We start from the raw sequence: 18,857 nt of genomic DNA, 5'->3' as shown, positions 1-18,857 counted from the left end.
GAAATATTGCTCAGGCAGGGTGAATTTAAATAAGTTCAACAGGGCAGACACTAGAAGCCCAACCAAATAATTCATCCAGGATTTCAGCTGCAGAAGGGGGTGAAGAAAAACAAAACTCACCTGAAAAGATCCTGTATTATGATGGAAACACTTATCCCTCAGATAAAAACCCTCAGATGTTTAATAGATCAAATGGCTGGGACTTGGTGATGAAATCAATACAGAGATGAAATAATACATCAGAATTAAGTGTGTGCTCTGTTCCTGCAGAGGAAGAGAGCAGCCTTGTGAGATGATTTGCTCCTCATTAGGACATCTGATTCTCCTTTCATTAGCACTGCTTTTGGAATATTGAAGCACCCTCAGCTCATCTGGGTTAATTTTGGATTGATGTAGGTGCTGAGAGCCCAGTGGCAGACTCAGGTAACAGGGCTGGGTGTTTCACTTCTATTTCCACTTTGTAATTTGAGATTAAAGCACACCAGTTCACATTAGTTAACAGGCAAAGAGTAACAATGAGAACTTCCCAGGGGCAGTAATTGCTGAAGTCTGTGGTGCTGTGCATTCGTAATCCTACATCCATATGAAAAATTGGATACTTGTGTAAATTGCTGGTAGCAAGAAGTGAAAGAGTTCAATGTAGAACAGGCACAAAAAACAAACAAACAAAAAACCAAACAAAAAATCACCAAAAAAAATCAGATCATCCTTTAGTTTTCTCTTTCATTTCACATATATTGAAGTGAGAAATTAGGGAGATAAAAAGGGAATAGGGGCAATTTAATACTGTGTATACCTAATACAGACCTTCAAGGTCAATCCTGTATTCCACAGCCTCACCTAAAATAAATCTTTGCTTTAGTAGTGCTGGGCTGAATTAGATCAACAGAAATTCTGGCCCACTGTCTCAAAAAGTGTTTCCAAATGGGGCAGATTGACCTTGCACTAATAGATCTTTTTAAAATGTAATATTATTGCTTTTTAATCAGGAAAGATGCCAGGGTACCTTACTTGGACATAGAAGAACAGTGCAAAATGATTTCTGTGAAGTAATGACGTGGTTTTGATTAAAGCCCACTGAGACAGGGGAGTTTAATTTCTGCCTTTCTTATACTTGTAGGAAATCAGTCAGTTCCTTTACAAAAATAGGCAATTTATGGAATGAGATCTTTCATCTGTGAATGTGGCCCTGATCAAAAGATTGTTGAAATCTGTGGAAATGTTCTCTCCTTAGAAAAATCTCTCCATTCTGTTGTTGCTCTGGAACAAGTCTTAATGCAGAACATACACACACAGTGCAGCCTGGGCTTCTTATTACCCAGTTCTCACTCACTGTAATTTTTAGTGTTTTTTAAAAAATAGGCATTTAGTGTCCATACATCACACTGTTTCATTTTGAGGTTTTTACCCAGTTTTGAATCATATGTTGTTGGAATGAAAGAAAAAATATTTTTCTCATTTTCACTATTAAGCATTGTTAGATGTTAATATACTCCTGATATAAACACACTGCTGCTCCCTCCCCAAGGTTCCTTCCCAAAGGACACTGCTGCTGTGAAGGGGTTGTGGGATAAGTTCTACCTGGGCTGTTTAGGATCTGGGAATTGCAGTTTCATCTCCAAATTCAGAGTCTTTCCTGGCTTGATGGATGTGAGCTTGGTGACCAGCAGTGTTTGGTTTAGTAAGGGCTAAGAGAAGGATCTGTTCTTGGTTCTGTTGCGATTTCTGTAAATACTCAGAATTCTAATTCTGCTTGAGAGACCTGGATGGAGAGAAGGTGAAAGTGGCTTTGAAGTGAAAGATGGTCAGTTCCCTCCCAGAAGTTCAGAATGCAAATAATTGTCTATCTTTTTTTACTAACCTAAGTGAAGTCTTTGAAACCTCTATTTTCTTTTCTACATTTATCTTGATTAAGAATGCTGCCCTGCTTAGAGCCTGGGAGAAACTGGGTATTAACTTCTTTTTTGGGGGAGAAACTAAAATGATTAATCTACTTTTCCTGGTTTATTTTTTGTCATGAAGTTTAGGGGAAGCTTTCTACCACATTCAAGAGGCAATTCCTCATGGGTATTTCTGGATATGAAAATTGCATCAGGTTATATTTATTTGTATGGCTTTAAAAATTGCTGTCTACTAACAATTTGCATTGACTGGCCAGAACTCCACCCCCCAGAAAAAGAGGAAAGGGTAAAAAATGGGAAACTATTCAGGAAAAGGTAAAGAAAAGCTAAAAGAAAACATTTGGATTATAAAACAGAAATAAGTGCAGAATATATATTTTTAGTAAGCTCTCTGCTTACCCTTGACTATAAAGTTTGCATCTGCATTTAAACAGCTTGCATATGCCTGAAATCAAATTTGAATGATTGCAGGCAATTCCAATTTTACATGGGACCTGGGAAAACAGCACGGTGCATCGTGTGAGCTGGGAGCATCTCTGACAAAAACCTTCAGCTGTCAGTGATGCCTTGGGAAGGCTGACCTGGAACAGAGACTGGAGAGAGCTAAAGAAGAAAGCAGGGATTTATTAAAAGGATCTCCTCCATGGATCCCCGTTGGGCTGCACAAGAGCCCAGCCAGGGCTGCACCCAGGATTAACCAAAATGGCCCCAAAATGAACCCAGGATGAACCAAAATGGCCCCAAAATGCACGAGCGCTCCCGGGGTCTCTCCCTTGGATCAGTTCTGCTCCATTTGCACCTTGCAGTTCATTGTCCCATTCCAGCTTTAGCCCAGGCAGTCCCACCCTGCTTGTTTTTCTCTCTCCAGCCCACGGTGTTTGTGCTCCTGGGCTGAGATTGGGATCATTTGTCCTTGGTGCCCAGCTGGAGCAGGAATTGTTTTGTCTCCCTGCTCTGTGCACAGAGCTCAGCATCCCCTCGTGTGGAGCTCAGACCTGAACACTAAAGCAGCACAGAATGTGAAAATATGAAAGTTAAAACCTGAGGCATCATCAGGCAGTTCAGACCAAAGGGCTCAGTGGCTGGGCAGGGCACTTTGGGCAGGGATGTTGAGTTTTGGGTTTTTTACCTCTGCTGGTTTGATAAAAGCAGAGGGAGGAGCTCAGCACCCCCCAGTGGGCTGGAGCTCAGCTGGCATTGACCAAACTCCTCCTGGGACATGGGCTGCCTTCCTGCAGAGTTGGCAAAATGCACCTGTGGTAATGAGTTACACAGGCAGTCGGGAAATTTCTCCATCTGACTTCTCAGCAAAGAATCTTGTGTATCTTTTTTGCGAATGCTCCTGCCTTGTTTTGACAGGGCTGATTTTCATGATGTTTAAATGTCTCATCCAGTCTCTATTTGCTGTGATTTTCCTGGTTGATTTCTAGTGCTAGTCAAACTCCAGAGAGAACGAGGGCCCTTTGTGTTTGTCATGCCTGGGGCTGAATCTTGCTCTTTGTATGTTGAATAGATGTTCCTGCACTCATAAATCACTGCTCTGTCATGTTTGCCTGCTGTGAGATGCTCAGTGCATATCATCATTTCCATTAAACCATTTACTTCCAGAGAATGTGTTATATTGCTTTATGAATTATGGGATCTGACATATAAGATTATGTTATGAATTGGCTCTTAGAATATTAGAACAGTGGGACGTTTTATAGCTTATGGTCATGATCCAAGAAGTAATTCATGACTTTTCTTAATAAACTTGGCTGGTCAAAAGGGAAACACACATGAGAGTGTGACATTTTTGCTTAGGGAGAATCCTGGTTAAGAAAAAACCTTTGGTGTTTTCCTTAAACCTGCAGCCTGTTTATATCTGGAGGAAGAATATTGGCTTTTTTCAGTTGCATCTCCATTGTCCTAAGTCCTCTTTTACTAAACTTGCAATTCCCAGTCTGTAAATGAGCAAGAATGAAGGATTCCCCTTGCCTGGGCAACGAAGGATTGTTTGCTCAAGTGATGAGTGGAACTGGGGGAGTTGTTGAGGGGAAAGCTGAGCTATTGTAGCTCTGGTTTTGTGATCCCTCTATAAGACATCACCTTATCCATTCAGGGGATGAACTTTTGGTTGGTACCAGATAGGAAATGAGACTTCATTGATTTTACTCCTCATGCAAATACCTGTTTCATGCTATCTGTAGTCTATAAGACAAAAGTCTTCATGCATTTTTTTAATCTTTGTTTCCTTGTGTGTGGGAAGATGCACAGTCTTAAATGTTATCTTGTTTGGGGATAATGAGTTTTGTACAACACAAAATCTGTGAAGGGGATCTGGTGTTCTAAAAGAATAAATTACATTTTTCACAATTTCTTGTATCTGCACAGATAGAGGTGAATTTCAGTATGAATATCTACCACAAAATGTCATAACCTGGTGTGCACAGACAAAAAACACAATTTGGGACTCCTTGGTGGGGCTAACAATTTTTCATGTTTTCACCACACAATTTTACCCCAAAGATGAAAACCTCCACAGCACTGCAGACAAAATACACCAAAGTGAGATCCATGTCACATAACTGCAGCTAATGCAAATTCCCTTACTGACATGCCATGGATCAATGTCTGGCCTGGAGCAGAGAGTACCGGAGAGCTCTTCACAGTGTGACAGTGGCTGCAGTGTGGCTGGGGACAGGACTGTGGAAAAGTCATGTTCCAAACATCCCAGGAGTGAATAATTCATTCTGCCAAAACAACTCTGCTGTTCCTGGGGAAAAAAGGTTAAATACCAGGATTGCTAAAGGTTGACCTGCCCATACATCTTCTCTCTTCTGTCATAACATTCAGCTGGGAATGTCCCATTATTCCTTACTCAATTTATATGCTTCTGACTGCATTAGCTCTCTATAGATAGTAACAATTCTTGACAGTTCTTCATCTCTGCTTAATATTACTGAAGTTTCTCCTGTGTACTGGGAGAAGTTTGTTTATTATTCATTCCAGAGCTGGCAGTTCAGCAGTTCACCCTTCCCGTCCTGCTGGCTGCAGTGCAGTGGCATTCCCAGGGCACTGCTCAGTGATGCCATCTAATCTAGAGTTTAAAAGGACCTGCCAGACATCTAAACAGAGAATCTAAATAGAGAACAGGGTAGAAAATTATTGCCCTGTACAAATATATGCTCAAAGCCTGAACTCAATGATTCTCACTAAATCTTTATTGAGCAAAGCCTTGAAGTTTTTAGTGATACACATGATTGTAATTCAAATGTCCTTGACTGGAACCAAAATACACCTTTTTTCTTATATTTGTTTTGCTCCTCTAGGGCTTTTTTTCTGAAATTACTAAATGATAATCAAACATGTGATTAGTTATGATGAGAACATTGTCAGGAGGGCTTCCTGCTTTGTTCCAGTTTCTGAAAGTTGGGCTCTAGAGATGGAGGTAACCCTCTTGATTTCTTCCTTCTTCATCCCATTTTTTACTCTTTGTAGTCCTTCTTGGGTTAAAATAGCTGTACATCTGGAAAACGGAACATTGTGCAACTGATGCAACAATTGTGCAATTTTTATCATGTACAGAGACACAGCTCAACTTGTGGAGAAGGTGGAAACACAACTTTTCAGTGCAGTTATGTTAATTAGGAGAACAAGCCCTTCCCTTTCTGTAACACGTGTAGAAAACATTTAATGTACTGAATATACATGGAGAACAACAGAAAGAGTGAAAATCAGCTGGGAAAACTCCATGGTGAAGTTCTTGAGCTCTGTAGCTCTCATAAAGTTTTTTCAGTCCTTAAACTGGTTAATATTTTATTGTTGGTCTTCAAATTTAGTCTTCTCTTAAGGCTTTAGGCTTGAGACATTTGTTCACATTTCACCAGGCTGGAGATAAGTCTCATTTCCACTCCTCTCCAGTTCTTCTTTTAAACCCAGCAGCTGCATATAGCAAATAAATACAAGTTCAGTTGTAATGTTCTCTTGGCATCTTAGGGAAGGGAAGGGAAAGGGAAAGGGAAAGGGAAAGGGAAAGGAAAGGAAAGGTTATAGGAGTTTGTTAACAAAATACTAAAGAGATTTTCCCAAGAAACCCTCTGTTCCAACCACTCCAAAACCATGTTAGATTTTACTTCTTGGTGCCTAAGGGGAGATTTTGCCAATATTTTCAAATAACCAACACATTGATAGCTGCAGCCTCTGGAGCAATGGCCTGGGAGTGGGATCTGGGTGCAAGCAAGGAGGAACTCTGGGACATGCAATGGGAGATTCCGAGTAGTTCTGGGATTTCTGAGTGGTGATTCTAGGAGTTCTGAGTGATTCTGCCCAGAAATTTTGGCAAACAAACCCTGATATTGAGACACACCAGGACACAAGTGCAGCTTTCCTGGGAGAGTTTCCTCCCTGGATCTCTGTGCGTCATTGGCACAAGGAAGAAGCTGCTGATTTTGCAGACATCCCTTCCCCAGCCTGATCAGTTTATATATATTGTTTAACATGATAATGTAGCAAGCTGTTGTTTTGTGGTTTGAAAGGCAGCTGCATTTGATTGATGCCAGGAATGGAAGTATTTGTAAAATGACACTGAATTAGACGCAGTCAGTTTATGGGCTTGGGGAAATGAATCTTTTATGAAGAATAAAAGTTTATGATGAGGGAGAAAACTGAAGAAGTGTATGTACATCTCTAATGAAGCTCTTTTGGACTGGATGCCTGTTGCAGAGCCTTTCAAAAATTACATTTGGGCCACTACACTTTCAAGATCTCTATATAAACATTATTTTTTCTGGTGGTCCAATCCCAATTTGTCATTTGTTTGTTTGCTCTCTCTGTGGACACCTCAGTTAGGATGGGGAATTTCTTCCCTGGAAATGTAGCTATTAGGCTTCTCCAAAGGGTTCCAGGTGAATGTTTTAACTGCTGGATTAAAGCTCTAGTGATTTTTGAAGCATCAGCCACAAATATGAAGCACATGGGGTTCAGTTTTCTGTATTGATCCCCAAACAAAAACCAAACACAACCTCTACTAATACCTAACAACATCTAAAGACAACCCCACATTTTATGTGCATTTTTTACACATAACGAGAACTTGTGAGAATAGAATAACTTTAAAATTAAATTTAAATTCCACTTTGATGGTAGCCATGAATCAATGGCACAAAACTTTTGAGAGAAGAAGCAGAGAAAAAAGATGTATCTAATCCTCTCCAGCGTCCCTCCTGGAAAATGCATCTCTGTGCAAAATGGATGTAAAATTCTGCTCATCTGAGTTGCTGCAGTTCTTATCTGTATGCGCCAAAGGAATGATTGCAGGGAACAAGATAATGTCTAGTGAGTTGAAAGGTTAAGGAACTGCACCTGGCAAATCAGAGTCAGACTCAGCCATCGTGTTAAGCCAGTCCTATGCCAGGGTAATGAGAGATTACGGGATTTACATCAGATCTTAAAATTTACATGTGCCTTCCGCTGTTTTATCATCAGAAATATTTCAGTAGGACAACCGTATAAATGGGATTTTTAGTTAAATATATATTGTAATAAGTTTCTAAATCTCTGCTGAACATCAACTCATCTAATAGATTTATAATAATAGCAACCTTGTATTCATCCAAAATGTTTTCTACTGTACTTGAGCAGGGCATATTAAAGTGCATTCTTCAGGAAACCATTGTGTACTGAAATCCATTTAATTTCACATGAACTTGGGCACTCTTAAAGATCTCTTAAAGATTTGCCTTGGTCCTTATTAATTTCACTGAAACCTTGTGATTTAGAGACCTTTGTGAAATATGTTATCTAACATTGATATTAAAAAATCTCAAAAATGTGATAAATTTCTAAAACACAGCACATTGGGTGAATCTTAATTCTTCAAAAAAGAAAGCATTTCTTTTCTCTCTTTTCTTCTCAATCAGTCTCACACAAAGTGGGTGAAAATATCAGGGCTGGGATCATCTTGTAACACTGGAAAACATGGCATGGTATCCAGTGGTAAGCTTCTTTTTGAGCTGTCTGACCTTTAATCACTGCTGAATAAAACCAACATGCTGTCAGGTCTCTGCTATTTTTCTCAAGGGGGTAACTCTGCCCGAAGTAGCAATAAAATAAAACCTCTGAGAGCTGATATTCAAGGTCACTACAAGAAGAGGCAATGCTGTACTCTGGGAAATACAACAAAAAGGGAAAAAAGAAAAGAATAAATGTATCTAAACAAGGCAGTTGAGTTTGTTTAACAGTGAGCAGGCAGTTGTTATATCAGTCTATAACTGAGACTGGGCTTGTTTTTATTTTTACCACAATATTTCATTTTTATTTGATTTTTTAAATCCAAGACCTTCAGAAAGAAAACAGACTCCCTGTACATGAATGATACATATTTCTGTTACTGAGGCACTTGCAATCTAATGTCTCAGGCCCTGTCTGCATCAGGTTTTACTCTCTTGTAGTCATTTTGCCACAGAAGTCTCTGTGAATACTGAAAAATGATCCTATGGTCTTACAGATCTATGAAGAAATGAAAATGCTGAATTTAAATTTATATATTTAATTTTTACATATATTATCTATTATATATATTTTATATATTTAATATCATATATATAAAATATATATATTCAATTTATATATTTAAATCTGTATTTAAAATGTGTTGACCATTTTAAAATAATACTTGCCCAGTCTGTGGGGAAAAGAAAGGGTGAGCTCCCACATAGGAATTAACCTGTAACAAGAGTTCTGGCTCTCTCTGACACTGATTCACACAGGAGATAATGGTGTCAGTGCAAAGTTACTTCAGTGGAAGTGGTGTAGATCATGGAACCTGATAAATTGCTTCAGTTGGGATTTTAGGCCAAAGACTGGATCCCTTCTTAGATTTATTACTTTATAGTTTGCTAATGTCTCACACTAATCTGTTACTTAACATTGATCCACTATTGAAATGAATTTATTGATTTGACCATGGCTTTTTTGGTATTTGGCGGAATTTGGTATTTTTGTTATTTGGTAGAATCTCATTCTGTCTTCAGCTCAATATTACCAGAAATATTTGATCTTGCTGTGACCATATATTATTTAGTTAGATTGCTTTTCAAAGTAGTGCTTACACTTACAATTACAGATGAACTGATGAAGAAATCATTTTGGTCTAGGGGTGAGCATCTCACAGTTCAGCGCAGGTGTCTCATTATGCCCTTTCTTTGTTTCTCAGTGCACTGTACAAAGCTGATAAAATGTCTTGGGGAGAGGACAATCCTTGATCCAGGGATGCAGGATGTGCTCCCATCCTAAGCACAGGGCTGGCAGCAGCTCAGGGCTCTCTCTATTAACTGTGATCAAGAAACAAAGGGAGGTTTTTCCTCTGCACAGCATTTAGGAATCTGTGCAGGGAATTGCATTTCCCTTATTGCACTCTGCAGCAGAACTCTGTGCCCAGGGAATTTCCTGGCACAGAAACCTTCAGCACTGGAAGGACAGTGGGGCAATAGAGATGGGGGCTTGTTGATGTTCATAAAATAAGCTCATAAATTTGTACAAATTGAAATTGGAACAAAGCAGGCTTTAATAATTACAACATTTCTTATTGACAGAAATGACATCCAACACAATTTGAACTGCAACACTCCACCATGCAATTAGAGACTTGTTATTTCAGTATTGTTGTTTTCATTGTAGCCACCTGTGGATTTCCTGCCTGCAGAATTAAAAGTGGAAGTGATACACCTGTAATTCATTCAGTGAAATGCAATTACTGTGGATGGCTTCAAAGCCCAGAGATACAGGGAATTTGTGTTAGAGCACATAAGTCTTCTATTGGATGAGTAACAAGTACTCACTCTCTACAACACCTGAAAGGTGGCTGTGGTCAGGTTGGTTTCTTTCTCCAGGCAGCACTGACAGAACCAGAGGACACAAGGGGAAATATAGGTTGGAAAAAGCTTTTCATGGAAAGATGATAAAGTACATGGAAAAACCTTTATTAGGAAAAAGATTTTACAGAAATTGTGATAAAGTTCTGGTATTGTCTGCCCAGGAAGGTGGTGGAGTCCCCATCCCTGGTGTTTAACAAAGCCTGGATGTGGCACTGGTGCCAGGGTTTGGTTGAGGTGTTGGGGCTGGGTTGGACTCCATGATCTTGAAGTTCTCTTCCATCCTAGTTAAAAAAACAAGCAAACAAACAAAAGTAAAGATAACATGAACAAAAATGGAACCTAACTAAGGTGGAAGCACTCAGTTTGAGATGGTTTTTGCTCAGTGCCTGCCGTGTGCCCTCTCCCCAGGAACCACGGTGATGCGCATGGCGGCGTTCGACGCCGACGACGCCGGCACGGACAACGCCCTGCTGCGCTACAACATCCTCAGGCAGACCCCCACCAAACCCTCCCCAAACATGTTCTACATCGACCCTGAGAAGGGAGACATCGTCACAGTGGTGTCCCCTGCGCTGCTGGACCGGGAGGTGGGTGACAACTTTCCTATCTCCAGTCTCATGCTTTAATGGTTGCGCCTCTGATCTTCTTCTGGGTCGTGAAAAGAAGCTTTGGGTCTTGTTGTTTGGGGAGTCAGATACTCACTTTTGAGAATGCTCATTTCTTCTAAGAATTTTGTTTATTTCTTACTTCGACTTAAGAAGTTCTATGCTCTGATCAGTGTTTATAAATCTAGTAGTTCATAATATCTGTGCAAGACATTTAGTGTTGTGTAGTGAGAAAGAAGACCTCAGGATTAAGTGGACTTCAACTTAGAGTTAGTAATTGACACCCAGAGCTAACTGTGCATATAGCTCACTCTGAGTATTAGTTTAGTGCTCTATATCTTTCCTAGAATATTTTTATGAGTGGACTTAATGAACTAATTCTCTTGGTACCCCATAGCCAAAAAGAGAAAATATAAAAGGGGTTGGGAAGGAACAGGTAATCCTCAGATGGCTTTAAGGTGAATTGCCACAGTGCCAAATTCCATGCTTATAACAGATCATTAACATTATGAGAGCATAAATTGATGGCAAAGAAGGCTTAGGTATGATCATTTCATGTTCAGAAGATAATAAAGAAGAGGCAATCTGTTAATCTAAAGGTTTAGATACCGGAATATATAAAATCTTGGCACCAGAAAGAGTTACTTTGTAAATCACAATTTCCTTTGATGAAGTAGCCCTGAGTGCTCTTAGATTCCTGGAGACATCCAAATTCTGTTCTTGCAGGATGTTTCAGGTGTGTGCTGAGTCACTGAGCTTGTCTTCCAAGTTGATTAGACTCATGATTGTCCAATGTTCCCAATGTTCAGCCCATTATTTTTCATGTTACCAGATAATGCACTTCCCTTTCTAGGTCGGTAATTTCTTTCTACAGGCTTTTCCAACAGCAATTATCTCATGAGTAAATCAGTCACAGATACCAGAAACACAGTGGAGTAGAGCTAATGTCTGGGCCTGAATATCTGTGTTTTTGAGTTTAGAGATTCTAACTTTATTCATATTTGGGTGCCTGGCCACAGAATGGTGCCCAAGTTAAAGTTTACAAAATCCCTACCTTTTCTACCTTAAAGTTTCCCTTCCAAATTCATTGTTTCAGTTCAAACAGTTCAGCTTTTTACTGTTTCCTAAAGACAGTTTTAAGTATTTTTATTCCTCATAGATAACCATTCCCCAGATTAAACCAATTTACTCAAAATTAGAAAATCAATGGAAAGGAATGAACATGGCTGCTTTTCCCAGTGCCTTCCAAAGGTCACTGGTGATTCATGAAATAATGATGCTGTCTCCAAGCAAGAAACCTGGCCTCAGTCAGATGGATGTTATGGCTGGATCTGAATTCCTCATGATTTTTAATAATCACCAATTTTACACCTTTACTTTGAATGTGACATGACAAGCTGGGATCTGTTGAAATTCCAGAGTAATTTTTGTTGTTCCAAATCGGAGTGGTTTACTAACCAAAATGTGTGGCTATGTAGAATTTTAACACTAAAATTAAGTATTGTCTGCAGCTGAAATCCAGTCTCACTTTGTCTTGTCAGAGGAAAGGCTTTGGGAAAAAGGATGTTTATTTTTTCACAGTCATCTTTGTGGGTTTAGCTTCTTCCCCTTCCTGCCCATATGTCTTGAGTAGAAACTGGCCTCCATTTTCAGACCTGTGGAGTTGCCATTCATGGTCAAAGATGAATTGCTTCTATTTTTAACCATAATTGCAGCTTTTAGAGACAAGCAGCCTCAAGGTTTTTATTCTGAAAAAAAAATCTGGGTACCAATTTAATATTGATGCTATATAAATAACTCTTATGTAGTTCTGTGTGGCTCATGAAATTGAATTATTATAAAAAATTGTCTGTGTGAGGTGGGGACAGAGGGGGAGTGAAACGTGGAGGAGGAAATGTCTGAGTAGTTTAGGTGGAAGAAATGTCTGAGTGGATTCCTGCTTGGGGAATGAGGTGTCTGCACATCCCCAGGCTTGAAAGAGTGGCTTTCTGGAAGGGTGTTGGGCTGGAGGGAGCACAATGTGCCATTCCTCTGCTGGTATTAATGTCTTTTTATTGGGGCCTGAGCAAATCCTAAATGTTTTGGCCCCTTGTCACAATCTCCCATGAGTTGTGTTGTAGAAACATGGGAGGAAGAAGTGTTCTTCCCCCTGAAAGCCTTGCTAGAAGGTGTGAAACACAAGCTGGAGGTTGAGGACAAAATCCTCACGAAGGAGAATTTGTGAGTCTGGAATGGTTTTATCCCAGCAATTCTTTCCTTCATGTTCTTGGCACCTCAGAGGACAATGTGCTGTGGTGGACACACAGAGGAAGCAGCAAACCCTCCCATCAGCTTTTCCACTGCTTGGAAAGGAGGTTGGATGTTGAGAGCAGCTCAGCTGATGCTGGAATTTGAGCTGGAATTTGAGCCAGCAGCGTTTGCAGGTGTAGCTCGTGGAGGTACACACACCCTTTGTGTAGAGGTGGAGAGAAGTGAGATTGTGCTGGGGAATTCCACAGCCCAGCAAAATCTCCTGGTCCTGGTGAATCTGATTATTTGTGAATTCCAGTTCAACCTGCAGCTTCTCCGAGGCTTTACTGAAACCTTTAACTGGGTCAACAGCTGCTGTGATTGTAGGTGTGCTCTTTAAAACTAAAGCAGCCCCAGACACCAATTAAGGAGCTGAATTAAAGTAAAAAATTCTCTAGGATGGACATGGAGAAAACTATTTTTCATCATTAATGTGATTGTGCACCAGGGGTTTATATGAACTCTTCCAAAGCATGTTAAAGCACTGACTAAAATTACTCCTATTTTCCATCTCTGTAACATTTACCCCTGCATGGTCCTTGATGCTTTTGGGAAACTCTTCACTGCATTTAAGAAAAATTAGCTGTATATAAATTGTTTAAAGGGTGGCTTTGGTCTTTTTGTTGTTATTTTTTTCATTTTAAGTAAGATTTATTTCATGTTTCTGCATCAGAGGGAACAGGAGACTGGAGGTTTTGCCCAGTGGGGGAGACTGAGATGTGGACATAGAAAACATCTGCCAGGTTTTGTCCATCCTGGAAATTCCAAATTGTTTCTCCATGCTACAGCATTTTCAGAAATGGAGCTATGGCATAGCCTAGAAATTCTTGTTCCAGAGAAAAGTATCAAAATAGAGGCATTTACATTAAAATTAAATAAAATTTGGACATCTAGAGAGCTCAGTTTTTAAATCAAATTATATAGATGGGCAATTCTTAATTTGCATTAGTAAAGATCTATATTAACAATATTAAGAGACAAAAATGAAGTACTTTCATTTCTAAAGTATTATTGGGGAAAAAAGTTATTTCTAAGGAGATACTTTGAAAATAAATCAAATGTAAAAGGAGAAGGAACTGACTTTTTCTGGTCAACTCCAACTGTGCATCTTAACTATGGAGGACCAAATTCCTATAAGTCTTCAATTTTACATTTTTTTTCTGTGACTCTGATTTATTGAGTCTGTTTCTAAATGGAGAGTTTGGAGATGGGGATGCTCCCTGTTAGGAATTGTCTGGGTGTTTGATGGGGCAGGGATGGGTGATGGAGTTGCTTTGGAGCTGTTTCCATATTGGAGTATCCCCTACAAAAAAAGTCCTTCTGTCCTTCTGCACAAAAAGTGCAGGAGCCCCCCAGACTGCATCCAGCAGGATGGAAGGAATGCTTCCTGCCTCCAAGGAAAAGTCACAGTGAAGGATTTGTATTTATACACCAGCAATTTTTTTATTTATAAATTTTTTAGATTCAAAATCGTTTCCAGAAGTGCAGGATCCTGGGGGTTTAAAGCAAAACTCAGGTAATTTCTCAAAGAACATCCATTTTCATTTTCAGAAGGCAGGTAAGGACACATTTTTGAAGATTAATGTGGGTTGTGTTTTTTTTCCTCTTGTGGGAGTTAGGCATCCTTGAATGTGTCAGTAATAAAGATTGAAGAGTGTTAGGGGGCAAATTATACCTCCAGGTATCCATTGGAAAATGCATTTTGATTCATAAATTCAGAGGAGAAGGATGCCCTCCATCAAAATATATGGTCTAAATGACACAAAATAGAGCACAACAGGGAAAGAGAGTAAAAAAGCAAGAAAAACAGGGGGAGGGGAAGAAGTTGGAAGGAAACCTTGAGGAAATGTCCTCAATTTCAGGGATGGAGACTCCAGCTCAAAGTGACACTTCCCTGCAGTGAGAGGAAAATAATGCTCCTCATGAAGTGAAGAAAACACTTGTGGTCTTGTAGAATGAGCTCTGAAATTTCCTTTATGGGTCAGGATTTGGGTTTTCTTCTTGCCCACAATGCTGCTTTCCCAGTGTTGCAGACCCCTGTGCTCTACAGGAAAGCAACTGTGATTTGTATAAACTTCATGGCTAAAGTACTAAAGGAAAGCTGTCACCACAGTTGCTTAAGTGAAATATTTACTTCTCACAGTTTGAGAGGTAACCTGCTTTTGCTTTTGATAGGAACTGCTGTGCTTAATTTGAGTTCAGGTTAACAAATGGTTTGAGCTGTCTGCTGCACGCTGATCTGTGTGCTGGTGGATTTAAACACCTCAAGAAATCCAGTTCAAGTGGTTTTTGGTTGTGAGAGACCCTGGGCTGGACTGGGGTGAGTGAAATGTGAGTTCTGCTGTGGGCTGACAAAAGCTCAGGAAGCAGCTGCTGTGTTCTGTGAGCGTTTGCACCAATCTTGGTGCATCACTCTGCTGTGGTTTCAATCATAAATACTTGTTCCTCTCTTTATGACTTGGGAAAATGGAGCTGAAAGCTTTTTGCCATGAACTATGAGAAAGCTGGAGTTGCACCAGCCCCCATTGTTTGTGTTTGTGTGAACTGCCCACAAAAACAAAGATGGTTTGGGGTCTGCAGCATCTCCCTGGTGAGGAGCAGCAGCTGGGCCTGGTTACTCCGGAGAAGGGGAGGCTGAGAGAGGATCCCACCAATCCTTACAAATATTTCCAAGCTGGGTGCCAAGAGAATGGTTCCAAACTCTTTTTGGTGTTGTTTATCTCCAGGACAAGGAGCAATTGCCATAAAATTAAACAGACCAAGTTCCACATCAACATGAGGAATAATTTTCTGTGGAGGGGGCAGAGCCCTGGAGCAGCTGCCCAGGGAGGGTGTGGAGTCTCCTCTGGAGACATCCCAAACACACCTGGACAAACAGCACCAAGTTTTCATTCTGAAAAAAACCAAATCTGGGTACCAATTTAATATTGATGTAATATAAATAATTCTTATGTAGTTCTGTGTGGCTCATGAAATTGAATTATTATAAAAAATTGTCTGTGTGAGGTGGGGACAGAGGGGAGTAAAACGTGGAGGAGGAAATGTCTGAGTAGTTTAGGTGGAAGAAATGTCTGAGTGGATTCCTGCTTGGGGAATAAAGTGTCTGCACATCCCCAGGCTTGAAAGAGTGGCTTTCTGGAAAGGTGTTGAGCTGGAGAAAGCACCGTGTGCCATTCCTGGACACTTTTCTTATTGAATGGAACAACATTCCTGCCTTGGAGAGGCTTGGACTGGGTGATGTCCAGAGGTCCCAACCCTGTTTTGACTCTGCAACCGTTGGTTGAACCTCCCCCTTAACCAAAGGCTCTGGGATTTAAACCAAACCTGCAGCAAAAATCAGAGTACAACACCCAGCCAATTCTGGGTTTAAACCAAACCTGCAGCAAAAATCAGAGTACAACACCCAGCCATGCCTGTCCTGGCTGGGAGGGATGCATGGCTGTGCAATTTTCCAATCAGCAGCACACTGCTGGTGTGGAGCAGGGCAGAAATGTTCTTTACAGCACAGAGCAGCTCTGCTGGCCTGAGTAAACCACAGGGCTCAGGTCCAAAGGGCTGAACTTTTATTTCTCAGTGGGAAATAGAAAAATCTCCTCCACTTGTGCATGTGGACACCACCCTTTTTATCCATATTTTCCCTTTTGGAGATAGGTGTCTTAGCAGTCAATATAGTTATTACCTACTCGATCTAAATGCAAATGCTGAACCAACAGTGCACTCTCATTTTTAATGAAAAGATATTAATCTTTTCAGCAAATGCATTCCACATTTGATCTTGGTATTAACCTCTAACATATTCATATTTACAGCAATTGTGGGAAAACATATACCTTGGAGCATATCAGCTCTAAGTTGGAATAATTGTATCATTTTGTCTTGTCTTCTCTGACAGAACTCCCACTTGCACACCTTTAACTTGTTTTGCTGTGTGGTAAATTCCAGAGCTGAACCTCAGTTTATATGGTTTAAGGGGTTTTAGTAATAGATACAGCAATATCTCATATTTCTTTCTGCTTAAAAAAACAAGATAAACAAGGTATTCACCATTTCCCCGTGGTTAATGCATTTCTTACATTCTGGTTTCTGATGCTTGTAAACATAAGCAGCAGAGGGTCTTGAGTCAGAGAAAAACTCATGGGCCTTTGGTGTCTTTTTAGAGGATACTCCATATCCCATTATACCTGAAATATTAGAAATGGGGAGAAAAAAATATCTGCCAATTATAATGTTATTTATGAAAATATGGACAGGGATTGAAAGTGTTTCTTAGTGAAATGTAAAATCATATTTAAAGTTTATTTTGTGATGAATTTTTCAGTGTTTGAGCTTAAATGCCTGTAGTGAGGAAAAAAAAAAATCTTAGTTTACCAGTAAATCTTAGTTTGATTCCTATTATGTTTTTGATGAGATAGCTCATTAACCTGTTCTTGAATCTTGAAAGAAGCTGTGCAAAGGACAAATAAAAGTCAAAGTTATGTGTCAAAATATGAGCAGTATGGTTCAGGTTACAAACAGGAAAAGCTCCTATTGAGAGAACATGAAAGGATATGTATGCTCATTAAAAACACAAATCTGATCTGTTTGAAGCTACAGTGGCAGAATTCCTACAAATCTTTCATGACGTTGTTAGATAATTTCTAATTTCAATTAACACATAGCTTGGTAGTCTAAAGAAAGAAAGAACCTTCCTTCCTTCCTTCCTTCCTTCCTTCCTTCCTTCCTTCCTTCCTTCCTTCCTTCCTTCCTTCCTTCCTTCCTTCCTTCCTTCCTTCCCTTCCCTTCCCTTCCCTTCCCTTCCCTTCCCTTCCCTTCCCTTCCCTTCCCTTCCCTTCCCTTCCCTTCCCTTCCCTTCCCTTCCCTTCTCTTCTCTTCTCTTCTCTGACAATAATAGGACCAGAGTTTCTCTTCTGTCAAAACCCATAAGGGATGAGCATATCCCATGAGGGAGCCATTCCAATATTCCTGTCTCCTCCTGGGCAGGGAGTGCAGCACCCAGACCTGGGGCAGACACATCACTCGATGCTTTTCTTCCAAACACAAAGATGAGCAAACACTTTTGCTGTCTCTGGGGATGCACAGCTCCCTGCAGAAGCTGCTGCCTGTACTTTGTGTTTTCACCTTTTCCACTGGAGCAGCCAAACCCTCTGGAGATGCTCCCAAATCCCACTTTGCCCCTCTGTGTCTGTGGCAGTCCTGAACTCTGGTTTGTTGGAAACAACTTTGCAGATAGAACCTTCTGGTCATCACAGCCAACTTTATTTCCTTCAGAGGAAATCCATAAAGGAGCATTTCTGCAGCTCTGCTGGCCAGCACCCACCTGTAGGTGCTCCTTTAAGGTTTCACCCAACACAATCTGGAGATTTGCTGCATGTCCTTGTCAAACTTTTCGCCTGGAGCTTGCAGGTGGGATAAATTACCATTTAAAGGCAGAGCTTCTGCAAGGACTTTGCTTTCCTTTCCATGAATCCCAAGATATCACACAAAGAAATCTTTTAACTGCTTTGTCTGTGTCTCTTGCTGACAAGGAGGGAAGAAGGATCATTTCTGGTTCTTCATTAGAATCTTGGATTTATTTCTTAGGTGGGCTACTGGTCCTTCATTCCCCAATGAGGTTCTGATCTATTGGTGGCCCCAACCATTATTTTAACTCTCACAGTTTGCTTCCTGGAAAATCTCCACATTTCCCACAAGACGATGTGAATCTGATTTTTCAAACCTGCAGCTCCCTGTGGCTGCACTGAGCAATATTTATGTTCTCCCTCTGATGTTTTGGGTTAGGAGTTTGGGTATCACTGCCTCCCGTGGCAGATAGTTTGCTGATCCTCTAGAAATGTCACTCATCCAAACATCCTGAGTTTCTTTGACACTGATGTATTGCAGAGAGATTTAAAAAATATCATCCTCAAGGCACTTACAAAGAGTGACACAAAACATGATATCAGCTGCCCACATATTTTGAATAGAAGCTGATAATGGAAATGTCTTTTTTTTTTTTTTTTTTGGTGAGAGTTTCTTTATTAAAAAAAGAAAAAGAGAGGAATATTAGTTTTATGGATGTGGAGAGGTGAAAATCCCACTGTGACATATGGCTGTCTAAGAAGGGAAAAGAAGTGGTGGACTTAGCATAAAAAAAGCCTCCACTTGCAGGTTTTGCAGAGGAGCTGGTTAATTGTGAAATGGTTAATTGCTAAATAATTAATTGCTAA

At 40.2% G+C, this 18,857-nt stretch overlaps 1 protein-coding gene across 2 annotated transcripts in view; it reads left to right on the top strand.

Annotated features, from left to right (window-relative positions):
• Window positions 1–18,857, top strand: part of CDH13 (cadherin 13) — a 447,425-nt gene that overhangs the window by 302,103 nt on the left and 126,465 nt on the right. For both annotated transcript variants that reach the window (XM_064722933.1, XM_064722932.1), the window contains exon 7: window positions 10,166–10,344. In XM_064722933.1, coding sequence (XP_064579003.1) covers window positions 10,166–10,344 — 179 coding nt within the window. The remainder of the gene's footprint in view (window positions 1–10,165; window positions 10,345–18,857) is intronic.

The sequence above is a fragment of the Zonotrichia leucophrys genome, chromosome 11 (assembly GCF_028769735.1).
Source record: "Zonotrichia leucophrys gambelii isolate GWCS_2022_RI chromosome 11, RI_Zleu_2.0, whole genome shotgun sequence".
Taxonomy (NCBI): Eukaryota; Metazoa; Chordata; class Aves; order Passeriformes; family Passerellidae; genus Zonotrichia; species Zonotrichia leucophrys.
This window is presented reverse-complemented; position numbering and strand designations above follow the sequence as displayed.